This window comes from Eucyclogobius newberryi, unplaced genomic scaffold, assembly GCF_026437365.1.
Source record: "Eucyclogobius newberryi isolate DKJ021-1_F unplaced genomic scaffold, fEucNew1.0.hap1 SCAF_3, whole genome shotgun sequence".
Lineage (NCBI taxonomy): Eukaryota > Metazoa > Chordata > Actinopteri > Gobiiformes > Gobiidae > Eucyclogobius > Eucyclogobius newberryi.
This window is the reverse complement of record NW_027315945.1, coordinates 28,184,515-28,207,934: the sequence shown is the minus strand read 5'-3', so window position 1 is coordinate 28,207,934 and position 23,420 is coordinate 28,184,515. Positions and strand designations below refer to the sequence as shown.

At 42.6% G+C, this 23,420-nt stretch overlaps 2 protein-coding genes across 2 annotated transcripts in view; one reads left to right on the top strand and one right to left on the bottom strand.

The window, feature by feature from the left end:
• The first annotated feature begins 3,086 nt into the window (after nucleotides 1-3,086).
• LOC140374001 (C-reactive protein-like) lies at nucleotides 3,087-7,939 on the top strand. The gene is made up of 6 exons (XM_072460761.1): nucleotides 3,087-3,119; nucleotides 3,185-3,245; nucleotides 3,324-3,426; nucleotides 3,501-3,573; nucleotides 7,376-7,579; nucleotides 7,646-7,939. Exons 2-6 carry the CDS (start codon nucleotides 3,185-3,187, stop codon nucleotides 7,859-7,861), a joined length of 657 nt encoding a protein of 218 aa, XP_072316862.1. The 5' UTR covers nucleotides 3,087-3,119; the 3' UTR covers nucleotides 7,862-7,939.
• Nucleotides 7,940-15,198: 7,259 nt separating this feature from the next.
• The window catches only part of LOC140374395 (metalloreductase STEAP4-like), a 13,934-nt gene continuing 5,712 nt past the window's right edge, over nucleotides 15,199-23,420 (bottom strand). The window contains exons 5-9 of the mRNA XM_072461277.1: nucleotides 19,875-20,153; nucleotides 18,842-18,936; nucleotides 18,267-18,420; nucleotides 17,683-17,853; nucleotides 15,199-15,470 (exon numbers count right to left, since the gene is read on the bottom strand). Of these exons, the coding sequence (XP_072317378.1) occupies nucleotides 15,207-15,470; nucleotides 17,683-17,853; nucleotides 18,267-18,420; nucleotides 18,842-18,936; nucleotides 19,875-20,153 (963 nt within the window). The 3' untranslated portion in view covers nucleotides 15,199-15,206. The remainder of the gene's footprint in view (nucleotides 15,471-17,682; nucleotides 17,854-18,266; nucleotides 18,421-18,841; nucleotides 18,937-19,874; nucleotides 20,154-23,420) is intronic.

Here is a 23,420-nt window from a genome sequence, read left to right as displayed (position 1 = left end):
TGCATTAATAAACCATTCATTGTTATAAATACCGGACACACACACACACACACACACACACACACACACACACACACTGCAAATACATTCTTGCTCTGTCTGTCAGCCAACTCCTCTGTCTTATCTCATGACCATATTAGGATGTCCGTGGAAGGTACAAGCTGGTATTGGTGCTGATTTCACAACATAAGTGCTGTACTGAGTATGTGTAATGTTTATAGTTTTTTTTACGATTGAATAAACATTCAAATCTAAAGTTTAGCCCAACCTCAAGGAGCAAAACTCGGCCTCAGATCTGCACCACTGTAAGCACAATAAGTCAGTTCACACTTTGTGCAAAACAATACACACAGTGATTTACAACACTGAACACACTTGTATGTATTTAGACACTCTTTGCAATTCTAAAGCACTGACTGTCAAATGACCACACCCATGTGCCAATCCATAGAACACTGCCATTAGGTGACCAAACACGAGATCGCTTAACACCAATCAGGTTTAAGCACTATAGAAATGCAGCAAGTGAGTTCACCAAACTGAACCAAAATGGAAGGAAGAGGAAGCGGAAGAGTGAGGATGAGAAGGAGGAAGAGGAGTAGGAGAAGAAGGAGGCAGAGGCCGTGCCAGAGGTCGAGGTCGAGGTAGGGTTAAAGGTAGAGGAAGAGGAAGAGGAAGACTTCAAGCAGGAGGAAGAGAGGGAGGAGTTTGGGAGGGTTCTTTTTTGTACTGGATAAAATGGAATGTTCATGAAAACTGGGATTTTTTTTCTTTTTCACCATGTTGGCTTGAGTATATGGAAAAAAATAAATGACGTTGTCAACAGCATTAGTCTTGCGTCCTGTGTGGTGTCTACAGTCATGCACACAAGTGTGTGTAGTGTTCACTGTGTGTGTTGTTGTGCACAAAGTGTGAGCAGACATTGTGTTTCCAGTTGTGCAAATCCGAGCCATGTTTTGCAAATTCACGGTGTACTTCACCCATACGACTCTGTGCACTTAGAAGCAGGATTAGCCGAAAGGGTTTAAGGTTTTCCACAGCAGTGTGTAACTGGTGCAAACACAGTTACCGTAAGTCATATGCAACGTGTGTGTTTCATATGGTAAGAAAATATGGTTTTGATCAATTAGTGTAGAGTTTTTACAAGAGTGTTTCATTTTGCAAAGGAGCTAAGGTGTTTTGATAATTGGGTTTGTGGTTGTGCTAATTGTGTGTAGGGTTTTGCTAAATAAAACAAAACCATCAAAATTGTGTTTATTCAATCGTAAAAAAACTGTAAGTGGCATTTCAGTCACTTAAACATCTGTCCCTGTAAATAGTGTGAGTAGTGATAGATTTCCTGTGGAAAGCACACACAATGTAAGTTACAATATTATTACATATATACAATATACAACATTTAGGCAACTGCGGTTGTTGGAAGCATCATTTATAGCTAGAGCTAATTATATTATTTAAATTGATTTTCAAATGAGATTTAGTTGTTACTCACCTGAGAAGTGTAATGTTTGTGCCAAAAGCAGAACCTTTCAGACACTGAAACACAGTGACACTTGCGTCTGAAAAATAAACTCACCAGCACACGAGCGTCCAAGGCGTCCAATGGACATGCGTGGAATGAGTTCTTTTGGTGCGATAGCAGACCAGGCTGAGTGGTTGAGCGCATTACAAAGCCCAACAATGGAGGCGATCGGCTCGGGGCTTGTTTGGGTCCACCAGATACTTCAGAGGAGATCCGTGTTTGGTGAGTATCATCATTTGTTCCAAGAGCTGTGTCTGGAGGATTTTTACCAATTTGGGGTTTGTTTTCGTCATCACTAGAGCATGATATCTGATTGGTTGCTAAAAGTTCAGTTTAGTTCAACTTCTGCGTTGTCCAGAGCTCAATCGCCCAAGACGCATCGCTACTCGAATGCTCCAAACACCCATGACGTGTGTCCACATGGACTTAGAATGTAAACTGGTCTCTTTGACCCTTTAGGGCTCTTCTGGCCAAAAAAAATGACTCAGCAGTGATTTCTCCCACAACGCAATGATTTTTGTTAGAAAATACGTAAAAATCAATTTAAATGGAACTGTGCATCCAAGATGTATTCCCAGCAATCAATTTTTTTTATATTTTGATATGTTGTTGCCTTATTCAAAAAATAAATAAATTCATTATTTGCCTAAAAAATCTACAAACAATACCCCAATATGACAGTTGTTACAATTCTTTGAAAATGTAGTAAAAATGAACGTATATAATTCTTCATAGTGTTTGCCAGGACACTCAAAATTGAGCTCAAGTACATCGTTTTACCACTGATCATCCTTGAGATGTTTCTACAACCTGATTGGAGTTGACTTTTGGTAAATTCAGTCCATTGGACATGATTTAGAAAAGCGCACGCCTGTCTACATAATTCAAACGACCTTCTTTCAAGTTGACAATGTGGGGTATAGTTTGGAAAATTTGAGCCAAATAATGACTATAATCAGTTTTGGAATAAGGCTGTAACAAAAAAAAGAAAAGAAAGATGCACTGTATAACTACAGAAACAAGACATTGTAATTTTGGACGTTTTGTAAGTTAGTGAAACTCAATACATAGGAAATGTCTTGTTTTTTGTAGACATTTTTAAGAGTATAAATAATTGTATCGTTTTTGTCTCAATAATATCACAAAAATATAATGTTTGCTGCCTGAACATATCATTCCTTTTCCTTTCGTGAAACAGGTTTCATTGTGCACATTCAGGGCCGTATTTCCCCCCGGAGGTAGCGTTAAGGGGGGAAATGCTATTTTACAGACATAAAAGCTGGCATAAAGAGGCTGGACTTGGCCGCTGGAGGCTTGAGTGGGATGGTGCCAGTCCGTATATGATGATAGGGTTTGAACCAATGACTGATAACTGTGGCATTCAAAAGCACCACCTGTGTGTGTGATGTTTGCATTCATGGCCTCATATCCAGGCAATGAAATCACCTTTATTTGTCTTTGCACAACTGGGAGAGCTCGCCTCCATCCCGGGAATAATCACGCCTCTTGTTCCACCCCCTGCACTTTGAGGGTGAATATAAAAGAAACAGTCATAGAACACAAACTGCTGACGAAAAGAATAGCTACAGGACACAAGGTATGTTCAACTTCTAAGTTCTTCAGGCTGACACTGTGAAATATGTTTTTTTAAATTGTGATTAGATGGCGCTCTTCTGCATTTTTCTCCTATCACTACTGGGAATGTCAGCCACTCTACCTCAAGGTAAAAGTTTATCAAGCTTTTGCATGATCCAGTGGTTAAATTGTGTGTTGATTTTAGTATTCTAATATGTTGCTCAAGACATGTTTGGAAAGATGCTTGTCTTTCCACAAGAAACTAACACGGCTCATGTGAGAATCACACCCTCCAGAGAGAACCTGGGAGCGGTCACCGTGTGCCTGAGGTCAGAGGAGCATAAACACTGACAGAAGGGTTATATATTCATTATCTATTTCTCTCTCTTTCTCTTGTGGGCAGATATTTCACTGACCTCTTCAGAGTCTTCAGAGTTTTCACCTTGTCCACACCCTCTTACACAAATGAAGTCTGCGTAAATTCAGCCTGGAAGACCTAACTCCATCCATCTACGTCAAGTCCACCATGGAAGGACCCCTCTCCCCAGCGCCATCATTGCACTCAAGCGGGCGCCCGCCTGTCCGTCTGTGAGAGTCAGATCCCTCACTTCACCATGGACTCTCCCAGGTTTCTGCGCTTATCCCAAAGAGGTTATGCAGTTTTTCCCGGCCAAAGAAGTAGGGTGAAAGGTCAGGGGGCGTCTGCACCATGGCCCTCGCACCTGCTCCTCATCCCCAATCAACGCTTTCAAGTGACTCCTCCCCGTTCCAATCGGCACCAGGCGGTCACATTTAAGCCCTCAGGCAGATGGCTCGGCCGCTCAAACCGTACTGCGACTGATATTATGTCAGAGTTCATATCAGATGACCCTCCGTGTTCCTCTCACGGCGGCTCCTGCTCCCCCCGCGGTCCTCCGGCTTCGGAAGAGCGCATCCACCTGACCCGGAAGAGCCAAGCGGCTCGCCGCGTTCTCTCATTACGAGAACTCCTCACTTTCGCTCGAAACGCTTCCCATCCACCTGCCGCGCGCCCCGCAGCAGGAACCAGCGCACGCCGCGGTGCCGCGGCGCCTCTCCTCCGCATCGAGCGTCGGGACGTCTCCTTCACGTGGCTCCTCCCGCGCCACAGCGTCTCTCCACCGGATCACGCTGACACCGGGTCCAGCTTCATCGCGCAGCAGCTCCAGAACACGCTCCTCTCCACGTCAGGCTCCAACACGCGTCAGCGCTCTCTGTCCTCGACTCCAGGGGGCCTGTCCCAGGCCCGCCGCTGGCCATACGGGGCCCCTAGGCCGAACGCCCAGCGATGTCCCCAGTCGAAATTAAGTATTTTTACATTGTCTTCATCTCGCGAATGTTGCTTGAATCACAATCTTTAGCAAGATTTCAAGGTCCTCAACTACGGTGTCTCCAACAATCTAACTTACCTTTCGTTTTTCATTCCTAACGTCCTTGCCCCGCCCTCTCACCTCACGCACGCTGCTCCCTGTGGAGCAGATCGAGGCAGCTCCATGCATTGTACATATCGTGCCATTCATTCCTTTTAGGGCTTTTATTCAGCTCTGTCCAATCTCATTCATGTTTAAAAATATCCCACGTTACACCGTGGGCACATGACGGTGCGGCCAACTATGCACAATCTTCCCAAATTTCAGGGCAGCTTCCATTCTGGAGCACCCTTCTATAGCCCGAAAGTACGGTAATTCTAGTCATGCTACACTCACTGTTATATCGCTAAGCGACCAGCGCAAGCACTGCACAAAAAAGCCACGCCATTCAATTCAAACTGCCTGTCAAACCGGCTTACTCCCGCATGCGCGTATCAGGAGTTGCAGCACCGTACCAGTCCGTCCAGCCCCACAGACTGTTCCTTAACTGTCCCTCTCCCTGGAATCTGCCCGCTCCGGGCCCCTCTGGTTGTTTTCATGGGCTAAATCTGTTCCTCCAAGGCCATCTTGCTTCAGAGTTCATTCCACACTGCGTGACCTGGCTAGCTTCGCCCCCTCCCCTCTCGACTCATCTGTTTGGTGACTGCGTCGGTCCCACCTCACTTCCGGTTCCGCCTCCTCCACGAGTGGAATGGTATTTAATTTTTCCATGACAAATCACTCCGTCTCCGACCCCCGGCGCTTTTACATGGACGCTCCGCCTCCTCTGGTTGGGGGAGTATTAAAACTCTTTTATAATCCAAGGCCTGCCGGCACCTGCCGTCTACCGGCACTCTCAGCCCACGTTCTGCCGTCTACCGGCACTCTCAGCCCACGTTCTGCCGTCTACCGGCACTCTCAGCCCACGTTCCGCCATCTGCCCCGGCGCACTGCGTGCACGCTCCGCCGTCTGCCCCGGCGCACTGCGTGCACGCTCCGCCGTCTGCCCCGGCGCACTGCGTGCACGCTCCGCCGTCTGCTCCGGCGCACTGCGCGCTCGCAATTGCGGCACGCTCCGCCGTCCGCCCCGGCGCACTGCGCGCGCGCAACTGTGTGCACGCTCCGCCGTCTTCCCCGGCGCACTGCGCGCGCGCAACTGTGTGAACGCTCCGCCGTCTTCCCCGGCGCACTGCGCGCGCGCAACTGCGCGCACACTCCGCCGTCTGCCCCGGCGCACTGCGTGCATGCTCTGCCGTTCGCCGGCGCTTCCAGGTCTACATTCTGCCGTTCTTTCCAGGTTTACGTTCTGCCGGCGCTTCCAGGTTTACGTTCTGCCGTCTGCCGGCGCTATCCTGTCCACGCTCCGCCGTCTGCCAACACCTCCACTTCCTGTCGTCTGCCGCCTCCTTTGTTTTTTGGGGGTATTAGAAGTCTATCATGTAACTTTATAATCCCTAAAGGCAAAACCCCTGCATCTCATAGCCGCACACACGGCTCATTCTGCCTCTTAGAGCTTTGGCTAAACTCGCAATCCGGTCAAACTACGGCGGACCTCATCCCCGGTGCTCCTGACTCCAGGAGGCCAGCCCATGACTGCAGCACCCTGGTTTCGGAAATATCCGAGGGTAACATCGATCCCATGCAATCTGCCCTCTCGTCTTCACACCGGGCACTGGTTTAGAATAGGAGCCGCTACATTCGCGGCCACTCAGGGCTTATCCTCCACAGCCCTCTAACAACTCGGGCCCTTCTGCTCGCATGTTCGTTCCTACCTGCCTCCGATCTTGGTGGCTCAACGCCCCTCGCATCTCTAGTAAGTCTCGTCTCGCAACAAATACTGGTGGTGGTTCATATCCCTCATTACCTGTTCCCTAGCAGCATCCTCTTGCTCTCCCCGTGTCTACGTCATTTCTTATCTACTCCCAGGTGCTTCATATTCCTGTCCCCGGTCCTTCACCACATGTCCGTGAATAGAGGCCTCCATTTCAGACGCTTCGAGTTTTCAGGGCATCGCCCCCTACTCTCCCCGTCATTACGCATCCGCCCCTCTCGGGCCACCACGTGATCAATGGCGGCCTCGTGGCCTGACCAGTCTACTCTATATTAAGTATCTGCTGTTACGTTCTTTCTGAGTATCAGTAATAACCTTGGCACACAGCTGCTCAGACCCCGGGTTTTTGGGGGGAGACATCTAATACAAATAGATCATGGAGTGCCCATGATTGCAACGTCTTCCGCCGGGGTCTGAGCGCCAAATAACTCTCGAATAAAGCTTGCTCAACAGTCCATTCTCGTGGTCTCTTTGTCTCTCCAGGGTGAAATGAAGCCTGCGTAAATTCAGCCTGGAAGACCTAACTCGATCCATCTACGTCAAGGCCTCCATGGAAGGACCCCTCTCCCCAGCACCATCATCGCACTCAAGCGGGCGCCCGCCTGTCCGTCTGTGAGAGTCAGATCCCTCACTTCACCATGGACTCTCCCAGGTTTCTGCGCTTATCCCAAAGAGGTTATGCAGTTTTTCCTGGCCAAAGAAGTAGGGTGAAAGGACAGGGGGCGTCTTTACCATGGCCCTCGCACCTGCTCCTCATCCCCAATCAACGCTTTCAAGTGACTCCTCCCCGCTCCAATCGGCACCAGATGGTCATATTTAAGCCCTCAGGCTGATGGCTCGGCCGCTCAAACCGTACTGCGACCCACCGCCTCCCCTGCTCCTCCTCTGCATTCCCCTCATCCTCTACCTCCTCTTAACATCTACCACCACCAGTCTCCAGGCTCCAGGGGGAGACATCTAATACAAATAGATCATGGAGTGCCCATGATTGCAACGTCTTCCGCCGGGGTCTGAGCGCCAAGTAACTCTCGAATAAAGCTTGCTCAACAGTCCATTCTCGTGGTCTCTTTGTCTCTCCAGGGTGAAATGCCTTTACCCTTTTTAAGAAACACAGGCGTGTCATTCAGAGAGCTTGATTATCAAAGAAACAGGTGGCAGTCAATCTGTGCCACATGGGACGCAGCCTCAGGTGTGGTGCAGCTGTGGGTCAATGGAAAACCTTCAACTATGAAATATGTCACAAACGTCACCATCACTGGACCTATGGTCATTGTAATAGGACAGGTACGGTATCAGCATGCAGTATTTATGATTGTTCATGTAACTGAAGGAATCATTTTGTATCCCCAGGATGAATATTCCTTTGGAGGAGGTTTTAAGGGGGCAGAATCTTTTGTGGGGATGATCACTGATGTGCACATGTGGGACTATGTGCTCTCCCCATGCCACATATACAACCACAGCCAGAAGTTCAACTTTCCAGCTGGAAATATTCTCAACTGGAACTCAGTAGAGTTTCAGATCACAGGCAGAGTCCTGATCCAGAAAGAACAAAATGACTGTTAGATTAGTGTCTGTAGGAAACATGTTTTACTTTAGCTAATGATGTGGGGTTTTTATTGTGTTATTATTACACATGTGTTATAGGCTCACTGTGTCTTTGAAACGTTAAATGATTGAATGATTCAGTGAATACAGAATGTTGGAGTGGAATTATATCGATAATATTTCATGGAATATACTAGCTAGATATACATATATTGATGTACAAAAACAATAAATTGCAAATACGTTTTCACAATGATATAGTGTTGTTTGGTGGTCTGTGAGCTCATTAAAAAGAAGTTGAATGACGCGGGCCTGGAGTTCCATTCAGATGAGTTCTGAATGAATTGTTTATTTCATTCTTAAGTTCATTATATATATTGCATCCACAAATGGATCAATCTGTTCCTATAAGCACATTATTGTTGTTACGCTGGAGCCCATCCCTTGTTTGCTGACTTTCCATAATTCCAGTAATATCTGTTGATAATACATAGAGTGGGTACATAAAAGGAACAGATCACACCGACTGAAGTAAAGAGCAACAAGATTCAAGGTAAAGCATCATTTTGTATGTGAATATTACTTCACTAAACTGCATCTTCTTTTTTTTAGATGGAGCTCGTTTACATTTTTATCTCATTAATACTTGGAATGTCAGCTGTCCTTCCTCAAGGTAAACATGATCAAACTAGATTAGCATAATTCTTCTTTGTTAATTCATTTGAAAGACGGTCTAGAGTGCTTATTTTCATGTGTTGGCAATATTGTGGTACCTCACATGAAAAAAGGATCCCCCAATGAAAAAACTACAAGTACAATAGGTTTTAAAGTACATAGGACATGCTAGGTTACCTTTCACTCAAACAAAACATATTTTACCAAACATTTTGTCTATTTTTCCACAGTTTGACGTGGGTAGAGTTAATTCTACAACAGTTACCAACTATTCTGTAAACAAGGGCCAAAAAACATTTAATTTACACTGTAGTAATGGTTTGACAAATCATAATTCCAGATACCTGAATACCTTAATTTTGTTAAATGATTATTTGAATTTGTCTCTATTTTGGATGAAATAAATATTTACCTCCAAACTAAGTCATTTGGACTTCAAGGGTCATCGTGGGTTAAGGCACTGCAAGAAGGAGCAGAGACACTAGTGCAGGTGAACACATTTATGGATTATATTGTTTCTTTTGTGTTTGCAGGTATTTCACAGACCTCAGCAGCCTGCGAGAGAGGAAGTACATTTTAATATCAGGAACCTTGCAATTGCCTTTAATCATATTAACAAGTGGCAGTCCGTCTGTGGCATGTGTGATGCAACCTCAGGTCTGGTGCAACTGTGAGTTGATGGAAGACATTCAAGTATGAAATTTGGCCATGACATCACTGGACCTATGATTGTAGGACAGGTACAATACAAACACTACATGTCCCATACTTACAATTGTATGTACAGTATACTTCTCAACTGGAATTCAATAGAGTTTCAGATCACAGGCAGAGTCCTGATCCAGAAAGAACAACTAAAGTGTTTTTACTGTAAATGATAAGCACTATTTTTTTTATCTGTGTATATTTTATATTTGCACTCGTAATTGCAATTAAAACATTATATCGGATTTACTTTCTTTTATTTCTTCTAAATTCAGCACTTCATTCAAGGTTTTGAGCTTTTATAAGACTGTTCTGTGTCAAATTAACCAAGCGTGGAAATAATTCATGTAAGTTAGAGATTGCCTTGTACATTCCTCCAGCAACCGTAAAAATTATCTCATCTCAGCATCAGCACCAAACACGGCCTCAACAGCCAGAAATAGGTCAAGATCAACAGTAGCTTCTCTGTGATGGGGGAGTGATACAAGGCCTGGAGATTGTGTATGCAGATCATGTCGTTAGATACAGATAACAAAAGGATTGCTTCCATTATCTCCTTTGCTTTGGGCTCAAAACCAGCTGATCTCTTCTATAAACTAAGAATACGACATGCATATTCTATTCTATCAAGATCACATTGTTATGCTATTTCCTCATTTTACCTAAACGATAATGAATACTAATAATAAGCGTGTTGGAGAAGCCGTTCCACCGTGTCCCTCGTGGTGCCCTGTGGTGGTGCTCCAGGAGTATGGGGTCTGGGGCCCTTAGACCGGAGCAGAAGCTGTGGTTGCATTGCTGGCAAGGGGCAATGAAGTGTAGCTTTACTCAGAATAGAGCCGCTGCTCCTCCATGTAGAGGTGGCTCAGGCATCAGGACAGGGAAGACCCAGGACACGCTAGATGAAATGTCGAAGTCCAGGGCCTCTACTAAAAGTCTGCCTCGGATTAGCATGTAATTTAAGGTCTTTTGCCAAAAGTTTAGCCTTGTGGGCTATGAATAAGTAGCCCACTTTTCATATAATGGACTACAAATGGGAAACAAATCTCACTTTACACCAACCCACAGCTAATGACCTGGTGGTGGTAGTAGTAGTTGTAGTAGCAGTGGAAGTGATAGCAGTATTAGAAGTAGTGGTACTAATAGTGTTAGTAGTAGTAGTGGTAGTGGTAGTAGTGGTAGTAGTAGTTGTAGTAGCAGTGAAAGTGATAGTAGTATTAGAAGTAGTGGTACTAATAGTGTTAGTAGTAGTAGTGGAAGTGGTAGTAGTGGTGGTAGTAGTTGTAGTAGTAGTGGTAGTGATAGTAGTATTAGTAGTGGTGGTACTAATAGTGTTAGTTGTAGTAGTGGTAGTGGTATTGATAGTGTTAGTAGTAGTAGTGGTAGTAGTGGTAGTAGTAGTTGTTGTAGTAGTAGTTGTTGTAGTAGTAGTGGTAGTGTCAGTGTTAGTAGTAGTAGTGGTAGTGGTGGTTGTAGTGGTAGTAGTAGTTGTCGTAATAGTGGCAGTGATAGTAGTATCAGTGGTAGTGGTACTAATAGTGTTAGTAGTAGTAGTAGTAGTAGTAGTGGTAGTAGTGGTAGCAGTAGAAGTAGTCCTGATAGTAGTGATGATGGTAGTGTTGGTGGTAGCAGTAATGGTGGCAGTAGAAGAAGTGGTATGTAGTAACTGATGTAGCAGTAATTACAGCCATAATAGTAAGATAAGTGGCAGTAGCACTAGAGTATTTGCAGTACCTCTGCAAATGCACAATGAACCAGCCTAATTTGGCTGTTGAGGAGTAACAGTTTTTGTTGCAGCCGATCCAGCCACCTGTTTCACTCCCACAGAGGAAACACAATCCACCACATTCTGTTATTGTCGCAGTAAAAATGCAAGAACTACACTACCGCCAAACGAGCGGCTCCTTCCTCCTACATCTGCTTCCTTATCCTTTATCCAATTTTTATATTCCCTCACTGAGTCTTGCCATCTTCAGCTTTGAGATTTCCGTCCTCCGTTTGTTGAATATTGTTCGGTGGGAAACATTTGCCTCCAGACTCCAGTCCCTAACACTTTACAATACAACAGCCCAGATGGAATCATTCACAAAATCGCACTTCTGGTATTTCCGCTGTCACCCAGACTGGCTGTAAACTGCTCCATTTTTCAGCCCTAACCAGTCGAGACAAGTGAGATTTTGCAGGACTCTTGGAAGAAATTGTCGCACTTGTTCAAACGGTGACACTGGTGATGCTCGCGGGCTCCACTTGTGAAGCCTCCGGGGACTCCAACAATAAATTTGCTGGAGCCGTGGCAGTAGCAGCATTCACGCTTTAACGCCTATCTTTTGACATTCCCACTGAATCAATTAAGCATTATGTGCCGTGTGTGAACCCAGAAAAAGAAGGCCCTGGTGGAAAAGGCTGGTCGGCTCCTGACGTAACGGAAGGCAACGTTTTTCTTTCTGAGAGCGAGAGATTGAGTTTATATGTTGCAAAAGGCCTGATCCACCGGACAATAAGGGACAGTGTCACCTGGGATGCCATTAACTCTTTTCAAGTACAAGGTCCTCAAAATAAACCTGTCCTGTCCACATAAAGTAACGACACATATGCTATAATGATAAATGTGATGCTTTCTTATGAGTTAAACATAATGGAGGCAATGCAAAATACATTCCACTATATAATAGTGGACTAAAAGTCAGTTGTCCAAATACTAAGTCACTTTTGGATCAGGTCCCAAACAAATGCACCAAATGACTTTCTGTACAGAACCAAGGCCAGCAAAGATCTTGTATGGTGAATTGATGACTTTGGAAATGCTCCCTTTCTTCTCCTTATATACGTATTTAAATATATATTTGTTTACTTAAAAGGTACAGTACACAGAGCATTGCTATGTTTAGAATAGTGACCAGAGCCATGGCAAGCCAAAAGCTAATTTGCAGACTTTGTCCCAAACATAAATCAGACAAAAGCAGTAGCATATAGACATGACAGATGTAACGCAGTAGAACATATTTACCGGGTTTTCAGTTCAAGCTTCAAGAAAGAGTAAAATATTTTCTATAAGTGCACTAGTGGTGTCGCTTCGGCTTTTTGTCACTTTTAAAGCCTTTTTTTACAGAGAGGTTACACTTTTCACAGCCGACCCCACACAGTGGCAACACTAATGGACAGACATGGCCTTATTTGATGGAAGCCGTCTAAATTAATCCAAACAGTCTTAGACCTCGAAGATGAATCCAAAATATTTAACTTGCAATCAACCCTGAACCTCTACAAGAACATTTTACTGATGCCGGTAATGGTTTAACTGAATTAAAACCAGTAAAATCAGGTTTCATTGGGTTTATTTGAATGGTTAATTGTATTATTTGACTTAATTTCACAAAATGATATGGTTTTCATGTTAAAAACATAACTTAAAGTGTTTCAATTATATCTTAAGATCATCTAATGGCCGCTAGCGCATGCCTCGCGACCCCTCCTGACCCCTGATGAATGCAGCTAGTTACAACAAAGTTGATTTGCGTACACTACACAAACTTTCATTTGTTGATGGCTGTAAGATTAAATCACTGTTGTCCATGTGATGCATCCTCTGGTTTATTTATTCACAGATATGAGCAGGGCTTCACCACTTGACACACATAATCTTGTTATGTTTTCATGGAAATCAAGATGTGTGAAATTAAACATGAGTGTGAGTGATGAATATACATTAGCTGTTTTTAACGCCTTTTCGCAACATCTTAATTTTTTCCCACGGCAGAAGCTCTGTTAATTTTATTCCCTGCACATGCCCAGCAGCAGCAGACCCAAAATAATACAATACAATGGATTGCTGATTGCATACAAAGATAATGTCGTTAGATGATGTCGATGTCTCCAGGCAGCAAAAAGCCCGGTTCTACTTTGGCTCTTTTATCATTCACAGCCATGTTTGTTTGCTGTTCTGCACCTGTCCACTTGGTGTCACTGTGCTGCTTGTTACAACACACAATAAATACAACCTAAAGGTCAAGTTATTCACCCTTTTCTGCTTTATTCTTCTGATGCAGGTGAGACTATCAACACAGTCCTAAGATGGTTGACCATCATGTGATGATGGTTTTGAAGCAGTGAAGAGAAAAGTTGACTTTTTTACTTTGTGCCGTGTTACAGCCATGGAGATCTGAGAAAGGAAAGTTCTTGGTTTTTCCACAAAATTTATTTGTTTTCAATGCGGGATAGAAAGTGTTGGGAAATAACTAAATATATGTAGCCAAAAATAACTGTAGGTAACTGTATTCTGGTACAGTTACTCTTTAATTTGGCGGTTTTCAGAATACAGTGGCTTTCCTAATATCAAAAGAATACATGGTGGTATTTACCGTACTTTTCAGGCTATACAGCGCTCCTGAATAAAAGCAGCGCGCACAACATTTATGAAGAAAATAGAAATTGTCAATATACGGGCCGCACCTGTCAACAAACCGCAGGTGCCCACGTTGTAACATGAGATATTTACACATAAATAAACACGTCAGTGATGCGACTTTGAACCGGGGGTCCAACTCATATTCACTGAGAATTTTGTCAAATTAGTCCCACAGCGCAGCGGACTGCAGGTGCGCCGCAGGATTAATTTGACTAATTTCTCAGTGAATATGAGTTGGATTGTAATAAAATACACAGCATTTTAAACTATAACTTCTGTCCTTGATTACTCTGTGTGATCTGATTCACCTGTGTCTGTGTCATGGTTCATCTGCTCCTGAGCTCAAACTTATCGAGTGAGTATTATGTTGTAACATGAGATATTTACACAGCAATATGGTCCATTGTAGTGATACACGTATTGTCTTTTGACCCGTGAGTCAGGTCTGGCCAAGAAAGTCTCATTTCCATACTGCAGGTTCTAAACTATAGACCCGTATATCGCACGTCCGCGCTCCGTGTGTGTCTTTGTATTCTGCCGCGTCTAGATTCACTGCCTCATTAGACTCATTTCTCTGTGAATATGATTCGGATTGTTATAAACACACAGCGTTTAGAATCTTAAACTATAGAAAACACAATGTGTCCCCTGTCCACTGGCGCCTGACCCCTGGTGGCCGTTAGATAGTCAAATCTATAAATTAGATGCACTGTTGTAATGATGTGGGGGGGAAGTAGCGGTCTAAAGTCTGAAAAGTACAATTAAGGCATGAAATGCACAACATTAGTGAGAATATATAAAACAGAGCTCTTGTGATGAGTGAATAAGCTATTTTTTCTTCTCTAATCAGAGATAAATAAATGCAGAGCAAATGGTGAAAAACCTAAAATGTTTGATAAATCTATTGTGTCTTCTACTCCGTAATATAATGGAACCCTAAATAAACATGTTTTAAGTATTCACAATACAGTACTCATGGACCATGTGACACAATACGTACAAAAGTACATTTTGATGCAGATATTGGATATTCTGTAACTAAATATATTTTCAAAGAATTCTTCCCCACACTGGAGATTGGTTGTGCTACAGTATAAGGATAGGAGACTGAGCCTTATGCACACACATAAAACATTTTAATTGTATGTATTCTATATCACTGTAACGGCCACTCAAATGCTTTTCTCTATGTAGAAGGGTTGGGATTCTTCCATTGACTGGCTTGTTTGCATGGCTTATCATTGGCTTTGGCCTTCAATAAATTAGAATCAGGAGGTACAAGACTAATAGAGTAGAATATTGTAAACATATTTATTTTAATTTCAGAAACCTAATATTTGTTCAGCATTTTATATAGACAAAAACATAACATACAGTGATTTAGAACTGAAGCACATACTGCCAGAAGCACATGCTGCTCTTGTAAACATAACAAATTATGATAAATAAGCAGTCAGGTGTTAGTCAAGAGTGTTAGAATATGGAAAATAAGCTACGACAAGAGTACAAATAATTTAGATCACCGTGCAATACCTATACCCTATAAAAACACAAGGCATATCTTAGGCTGAGAACAGGTCAGAGGTTTGTTGCCTTCAGCTTCCCTGGGTGTCCCCTAGGAGGCGCTCTCTCCCAGCCCTGTCTGATGCGTGTGAGGGCGCGGTCCACACAGGGCAGGAGCAGGATCACCTTCAGCACCAGGACCACAGACGGGACAATCAGACACAGCATGTAGCCGGGCGGCGTGTACCATTTGTACGTGGACGAGCGCAGGAACTTGTTCCAGCCGTAGATGTAGCCGTGAGCCGTGCAGATGGACAGAGTCAGGTGGCCCAGCTTCGACTGAGGGAAACAAAGAAGCGTTACTTTGATGTTGAATGAAGATGACCTGTTTGTGATGAATGCACAATTGTCCTGAGCCCTCTATAGGCTTGCAGACCAGGCAAATGCAAGGTCCCACAATCAGCCAGCCTCTCATGATTAAAAAGCCATCCGAGGTTAATAGTACAAATAGTTAGTACATCGATTTTTTGTGATTTGTTTGTAGCCTGTATTATGAAAACTGCACTGTAATTGTTGGCCCTGGAGGCTCTGGTCGCACTCATTACGCGGATAATGCAATTTCATTTACAATTAGAGCAGACGGTAAGTGCACCATAACGCAAACATAAATTCAAATGATTATTGTGCAGTAAGGTCATTTTGTTTGGGAAAACGCTCCAAATCTGGCAGCAACACTTGGAACGATGTCACTAAAGCTACAGTAAGGAACAGTCTGCCTGGCGAAACAGTCTCTATTACATATGGACGGTTTTTCATCTGCCTCGGAAGAATTGGTTCTCCTCCTGAAGTGGCTCCAGCTCCACTGTCTCTCTCGCGTCCGCCGGTCCGTCTGAGGGAGTTGGATCTCTCCTTCACTGTGGAACTCCTCCAGGTTTCTCTCTTCAACTCCCAAAGAGGTTTTGTAGTTTTTGTAGTTTTGTAGCCGAGAAGGAGGGTCAAAGGACAGGGGAGCTTGGGACATTTGTCTTGGAACACGGGAGGCTGGAACATTGCCTAGTCCCTTTGAATAAGTTTAATTGAATTGAATAAACATGATCTTGCCAATTTCAAATCTATTTTATTGAACAGTACCACATCTACAAAGGATTAGTAGTATTTATTTAAAAGGTACGCCATCATATTAATGCTATGATATAACAGTACAAATAATAGTATGTAACTGAGGTTAATTTAATTTCTTTTGTCAATAGTACTCCAGTTGTTTTGTCAATAGTATTTCAGTTTGTGGTTGCAGCAAATCTCAACTGCCTCCATAATACTAATAATTAAAGTGCTAAATGATTATCACAAAGAGTCTTAATTATTTTTAGGACCTAATACTTCTGACTACAACTAACGACTCCTGAATTGCACAACGTTATAATTTCAGATCATAAGGATTAGCTTGACTTGGACCTGCTTTTTCCATCTGAAGTTTGCCCTTTACACAATGTGGCCCGTGACCTGTATTAACAATTTTCTGCCTGGGGATTATAACCTGGCACCATAATTCTATTTAATGAATAACTTAACATTTAAAGTCCAGCTCGCTCTCCAGTCTTAGATCCGGAGTTATCCCGCTAGTTAACTACGCTCGTGGGAGATAAGTGCCATTGACATAGTACCGCAACAGCACAGTGGTAAAACATCGGAAAGACTAAACAAAGATTATCTCAGTGGCATTAGTGTGGACTGATAGTAAGGTGCATGACTTTGATAAGAATGTGTGTCATGTTATGGTTTTGTTCTGATTCTAGTACTGGTTTAGCCGTGGTATAGTCCCAATAAAGCCTACATTTTAGACCTAGTTTAAACTTTTGTGTGAGTATAGTCCTGGTTTATTCTCTGCGTAGTCCATTGGTTCACTGTTAGCCCTGGTTTAGTCCCGATGTATAGTCCCAGACCTGGGTTCAGACCTGTTCAGTCGTGGTGTGGGCCTGGTTTAGTCTAGTTATTTTTTTATTATTTTAGGCCTGGCTGGGATATTTAGTTCCTACTAAACACTATCAACGTTTCCACTGCCTTTTGCTCAAGCACATGTCTGCGTGCATGTGCATGTAGGCATAAGCAGCAGCCTACAGTTGGGAAATATAGATTTTTTGAGCTTGTGCTAGACTTGGGAAAGAGATACAAAAATATATAAAAAGTGAAAATAGCTGTAATATGGAACAATCCAATATCTAAAAACGTTTGAATGAAAGCTAAGTTTACAATTTTTTTTATTTTATAATCTCTACAGTTCTGACTGAACATTTTTGAGGTGTGACGATATAATCAGGAGCTCTAAAACAGTATCAGGATTATGCAATATTGAGATATACACTTTGTCCAAATCGCCCATCCCTAATTTGTTTATAATATAGTTAGTTATTATATAACTGCACCAAACTGCCAAAGCACATTTATACATGCATTCACTGACAATGACAATAACATTTCTGATTGTGAGAACTGTAATAGGTCTGGACCTCTGAGACCCCTGTAGATGCACACGCGGCTGACCGGTGCTGACCTGGATAAAGTTAAACTCCCTCCAGCTGAGAGTGGCTCCGACTGAAGGCAGTGAGCTGATGCCCAGGAGCACGTAGAGGAAGAAGCCCAGGGCCCCCAGGACCAACAGGGAGTCAGTGCCCCACGCCTCTGTGTTGTCAAAGTCAAAGGGAGTTGTCTTGTTGTTCTTCATCTGTAAAAACAGGCAGCATGAAGACTGGAGAGTAATGGCTGATGGTTCTCTTGCTGTGGAGGCAGAGGAGGGTTGTGGAACATTGAAAGCTGAGGTGTTAAAAGAAAAGAATATGGTGCAAGGACAATAAAAACAAATTTAAATTGAACTGGCCAAAACTATGAAAAAAGTACAGTACTATATAAATGTAGATCAATGTTACCACACACAACCCTTCACGATTATGTTGTATTTCTGTATTGCTTCAGGGTCATCATGCAGTACCTGTGTACTCTTTTTACTTTAATGCTCATAACAAAAGTTGTCTTTAGGATAGAATACACTACAAGTGCCTTTAATGGCCCTAGGATATTTTTGAAGTGTCATGAATTACTATACTATAAATTTGAGTTTGTGATGAGTGGGAGCCCGACCTCATCCACCACGCTGGAGATGAGCTTGTGTCTGACAGAGTAGCGGATGGGGATAATAAATGTGTAGATGACATGAAGCACGGCGAAACCAAGAGCCACAAGACCGATCTGCTTCCTGCACATCATCCAGCGGTCCAGCCAGTCCGGGAAGCGCCTGCACATGTACACAGTGACTTAAGTTCTTACCACAGCCCTACAGCACAGCAGTGTTTACAGAAGGGGAATAGAGGATTTTTGTGTTGATAATATGCTAATTTTCTGCCATAAATAAAGTGAGCTGGACCTTGTCATCAAAATAAACACTTGAGATTTGGCTTTCCTGCCAGTGCAGTTGACAAGAAAATAAAAGGAAGAAATATAGGGCTGTGCCATGAATAAAATGTTTATTGAGATCGAGATTCAGTCATTTTTAATCATCTTTTCAATTGAGAAGAGACAAGTTCAGACATGGCAGAAGGAAAATGAAATATTGAAAAGCCCTTTTCATTAAAGACTAAATAAATTGCATTAAAACTGAGATAAATATGTTATGGCCAGGACTACAGTTCACCTCCCCTTTGAGATGATTGTCTGACCTGTACTTGGTCCCTCTGTAGAGCTGGATGAAGGCAGCCATCACACCAGGCAGGTAACAAAGGGACAGCATGACCAGAGATACAATAGGAAAGACCTGAAACAAGAAGAAATACATCTTTAATGCAGTCATTATACAAAAGACCTGAGTGTGTGTGTGTTACACATTATTTACTATTAAACTGTACCACTCATTCTTCCCTAATTGTATTTTTTAGGTGAGTTTGAGCAAAAGGACTGTGCTAGTTACTGCTCCAATGAATAATATGATGATTTGGACTGAATATGTTCACTTTGATATTTGTGTCGGTCGACACTTTTTCAAATATTTAATACCATTAAACCCAGCTGCAAATTCCCCACATATAATGACATTTTAAATCATCCACTTCACACAGAGCTGATTATAAGCACATAACTAAAAAACCCCAGGCAAAAGCAGCCTCATCCAGAGTGCTGACTTGCCTTTTGAACTAATTTATTTAATTTTTTTGTTTATTTAACAGAGCGATTCTTAATGATTTCTGTAAATGTGCCAGAATTTGCCTAAATGGTTATGTTTCATTTGCTGCAAGAGACAAGGGTAAAATTGCAGATAAACGTGTATAATGTATAAATGGATCAAAATCTGCGTTGCTTACTTTTAGTCATTATGAGAGACGCGAATCTCAAATACACCTGGTAGTTTGGTCCACTTTTAGTTCATGTTATGCATTTAACTTAAAAAAAAAACCTTGTTGTAACATGTAATGTTGTAACCTGTGAGGGCACTAACAAATGCTTATAGAGTTTAACCTTAAAAGTTTGAAAGGTCCCTCAACTGTTGCTGAAAAATCTTTGTCTTTGAGCTATACAAAGATGTGTCTTTATTATTTGTAAGTACATTTTGTATGATGGTGAAGAGTTCACATCAGTCTGACTCAGCCAGGGCAGCAGGTAAAGATGATATCAAACCTGTCATTTGCAGTGATAAGGTTCAGGAGTAGATTCTCAGAAGTCGTAATACAAATACTTGTTGAATGCTAAAATAATTACCTTATTAGCCAGAGAGACCATAATCCTGAATGAGATGTCTTTCCCGTCCTCCACGTAGGCGTAGATGACGTCCCTGATGAGCAGGTAGAAGAAGAAGGCGGCAGTGAGGCCCAGGGCGATGCTCAGAGGCAGCTTCCACTCTGGGAAGAGCTGCAGTGGGAAGTCCTCCAGCTCCCGGGACGCGCCCAGAGAACCTCTGTCCAGCACCCCAAGGCCCAGCCGGGTGCACACCTCCGACACAGCCTGCTTTGCCGCTGCGCAGTTCCCACACACGTACGTCTACACAAGAGCACAGGGTTATGATTAAGATTGGCCTCATTTCAAGTGTTTTAGTTAAATAATCTTTAAGATACAGTGTACAGATAAACGTAACAAACAATAACAGTGATGTTAGAGTAGTATTTGTGTGATTTTATATAACAGTTCAGCATTACTACTTTTGGCTAATTCTGATATTTTTACATTGTTATAACGTTATAATGTTAATCAAAGTACACTGTTCCACTGAAAACTAAAAAACTAAATGACTGAAGTCATTGTCAGCACCAAAATCAGTGACCTTAGGTCTCAAAGGCATGTGATGTATCCACTATCACTGACATAGTAGAGTCTGGACTGTTGGAACCATTCGTTTCAGGTCGGTCCTACTCATCGTAAGTGTTCTCTAGGAGAATCCACTCAGTCGCTCCAACAGCAAAAGAGGTTGAGCCATAATTTTCAGTCAGATGGTTGAAGACTTGAAACCTGACAAAATGTCTTGCAAAATTACAAGAGCAACTAGTTACTGCACAGCTGACACAGTTGTCACTCAATAAAATAAAATTAGAAAGTACTTTCCATCATGTGCCTTAATGACCAAGGTCACATAGTATCTGTCGTAAGAGCGATTAGTAAGTGTCCTTTCAGAACAGCAATGTTGGAGCGACCAATGTCAGCTATTGAATACAGGTAAAAATGCTCCAAATTTGATTTAAGCCTGTTTTTAATATTCCTTGATTTTCACCACATTTTGGTTGTTGTTGTTGTTGTTGTTGTTGTTGTTGTTTATTATTAAGAATAATGTTGTTATTATTCTAAATAATAATAATAATTCGTTTTATTTGATGGCGCTTTTCAGAACACCCAATGACCTCAAACAGGAAACACTTACCGTATTTAAGACAAAAATACTAATATTAATGACTGTGTTTTGAATGATGGCCACTTATGTTCGTCTAATAAACACTTTAACTCATCTGCAGTTGATGTTGATTAGGCAATAGATTGTCTATATCAATATAATAAGATAATCAATATCAAACATGAGTTCAAAATGGATTAGGGGTAAAAACTCTTCCCTATACGGGGCAGCAAAGTATATGATGAAGTGTTGCCGTTTTGCTTGATATCTTGTTCTTGACACACTTAATTATTTCTGTCACTGGAAACATACTCTAAATGTTCAGTCTCTGAAAAAGGAAGACCTCATACAGCCAGCCAATATGTAACCCCCCTTCTAGATCTCTTTTTAACATGCTCACGGCTCTATGATAAGACAATTAAGTGGTGTGTAAAGGGGGCCGAAATGAAGGGGCCAGTTTCTCATATAGATGGAGAGAGAGAGAGCACATTGTGGAGTCAGAGGCATTGAGCACTTCCCCTCAGGTGTGGGACAAGTGGAGCAGGAGCCAGCCATGTCTCCTCACATTAATGCACCAGAGACACACTAAATCTCTATCTGAATGTAAATGACTGAGGCCCGGGCCCCGCTGTGAATATAATCAAACCGCTGTCCGGGGAACGGCGCACATTCACCAGCACCTGAGAAACAGTCACACATGAACCCTCGGACTGTGGTAATTGCTCTAAGACTTCACAGCATGATCAGTTGTCCAAACGGAAAGGTTAAATTCAAATTTGGATTTTAAACTACTTTTGGACACATTTATATTGCTGTCTCACATCGTGTTTAGGAATATATTATATGTGGGAAAAACATGTGTAAATGTAACTATTCCTTTCTCTTTTTGATTCATTGACCTATTTATTATTATACACAAAAATGCCCATAGTGTGTGTGTGTGTGTGTGTGTGGGTGTGTATGTGTGTAGGTGTGCGTGCATGCGTGCGTGCGTGCGCGTGCTCGTGCGTGCGTGCGTGCGTGTGCGTGCGTGTGCGTGTGTGTGTGCGTGCGTGCTCGTGCGTGCGTGTGCGTGCGTGTGTGTGTGTGTGTGTGTATGTGTGTAGGTGTGCGTGCATGCGTGCGTGCGTGCGCGTGCTCGTGCGTGCGTGCGTGCGTGTGCGTGCGTGTGCGTGTGTGTGTGCGTGCGTGCTCGTGCGTGCGTGTGCGTGCGTGTGTGTGTGTGGGTGTGTATGTGTGTAGGTGTGCGTGCATGCGTGCGTGCGTGCGCGTGCTCGTGCGTGCGTGCGTGCGTGCTCGTGCGTGCGTGTGCGTGCGTGTGTGTGTGTGTGTACATAGGACTGAAGGCAGATCCAGGTTTGGTCTCCTGAGCGTTCTCTGCTTGTTTGGAGTTGGAGTTTCTCTTTGTAGCTGTGAAACGGAAGCTGCTGCTCTCACTGGTCTGACTTTGGAACAAGAGCGTTTTTGTTTATTTGTTTAGATGAGCGTTACCTGCCGCCTTCCAGTTATGGAAGGATGAAGATCACTAATAAACAGCCAAGCTATAAATTCATAAATTATTGTAATGTGAGAAAATAGGGCTAGTATTAGAAATCATAGTCCTCGTTACAATAACATGTATATTGTGTATTTTCTTCAGAGAAAGAACAACAGCAGAAGTTAAGAAGAGTTAAAGCTTTAATACAGTTTTTGTGTTTGTTGAGTATCACTACATTACATACTGTTGTAAAGGTAAATATTTAACATGATTCAAGTAAAATGTATCCTCAATATGTGCTGATGTAAATTATGTTTGCATAAGTAAATGTGTCTTATTTCACCCTTTAAGCCTGAGGGTCCTGCCACACCCTCATCAAACTGTCAGACTTGGTATATTTTCTTTGTAATTTGTGGCTTTTTTTTTTCTTCATAAAAACTTTAACAAAACCAACTCTAAACTACATACATTATGCTGTATATCTGCTGAATGTATAAAACAAGAGACTCAAGAACGCAGCAAAATTAACCAGACAAACAACCAGGAATAATAGAGTAATTTCATTAAAAGTTGCTTCTCCAGACATAAACATCTTGTATTGAGATATTCATAAGATTCAAACCAGTTGGGATGGCCTGTGTTTATGTCTTATTTGCCCTTTTACAAAAATGTTTTTGCTGCCTCTTGGCCAGGACTCACTTGGAAAATAGATTTTAATCTCAATAGAACTCTATTGGTCATGTATAAATCAACCAGATGAAAACTCTTCTAGTGTAAATAGTCGATTGTGGACATTTGAAAGATTTCCCATGTAGACCATGTGAATAAAACAGATCAGGCTGAATAAAATAGATATTTTTTTATCTGCACAAAAAAATGGCCTTGTGGTTCAAAAGCTAATTAATTAGTTTTACACAAATTCTTGTCTTAATTTTTCAAGCTGTTTTGC

Bases quoted from the DNA above. Each gene is read 5' to 3' on its own strand.
- LOC140374001 (XM_072460761.1), top strand. From the start codon at position 3,185: ATGGCGCTCTTCTGCATTTTTCTCCTATCACTACTGGGAATGTCAGCC. The intron at 3,427-3,500 runs GTCAGAGGAGCA...TCTTGTGGGCAG, and splicing joins GCGGTCACCGTGTGCCTGAG to ATATTTCACTGACCTCTTCA. The intron at 7,580-7,645 runs GTACGGTATCAG...TTGTATCCCCAG, and splicing joins TGGTCATTGTAATAGGACAG to GATGAATATTCCTTTGGAGG.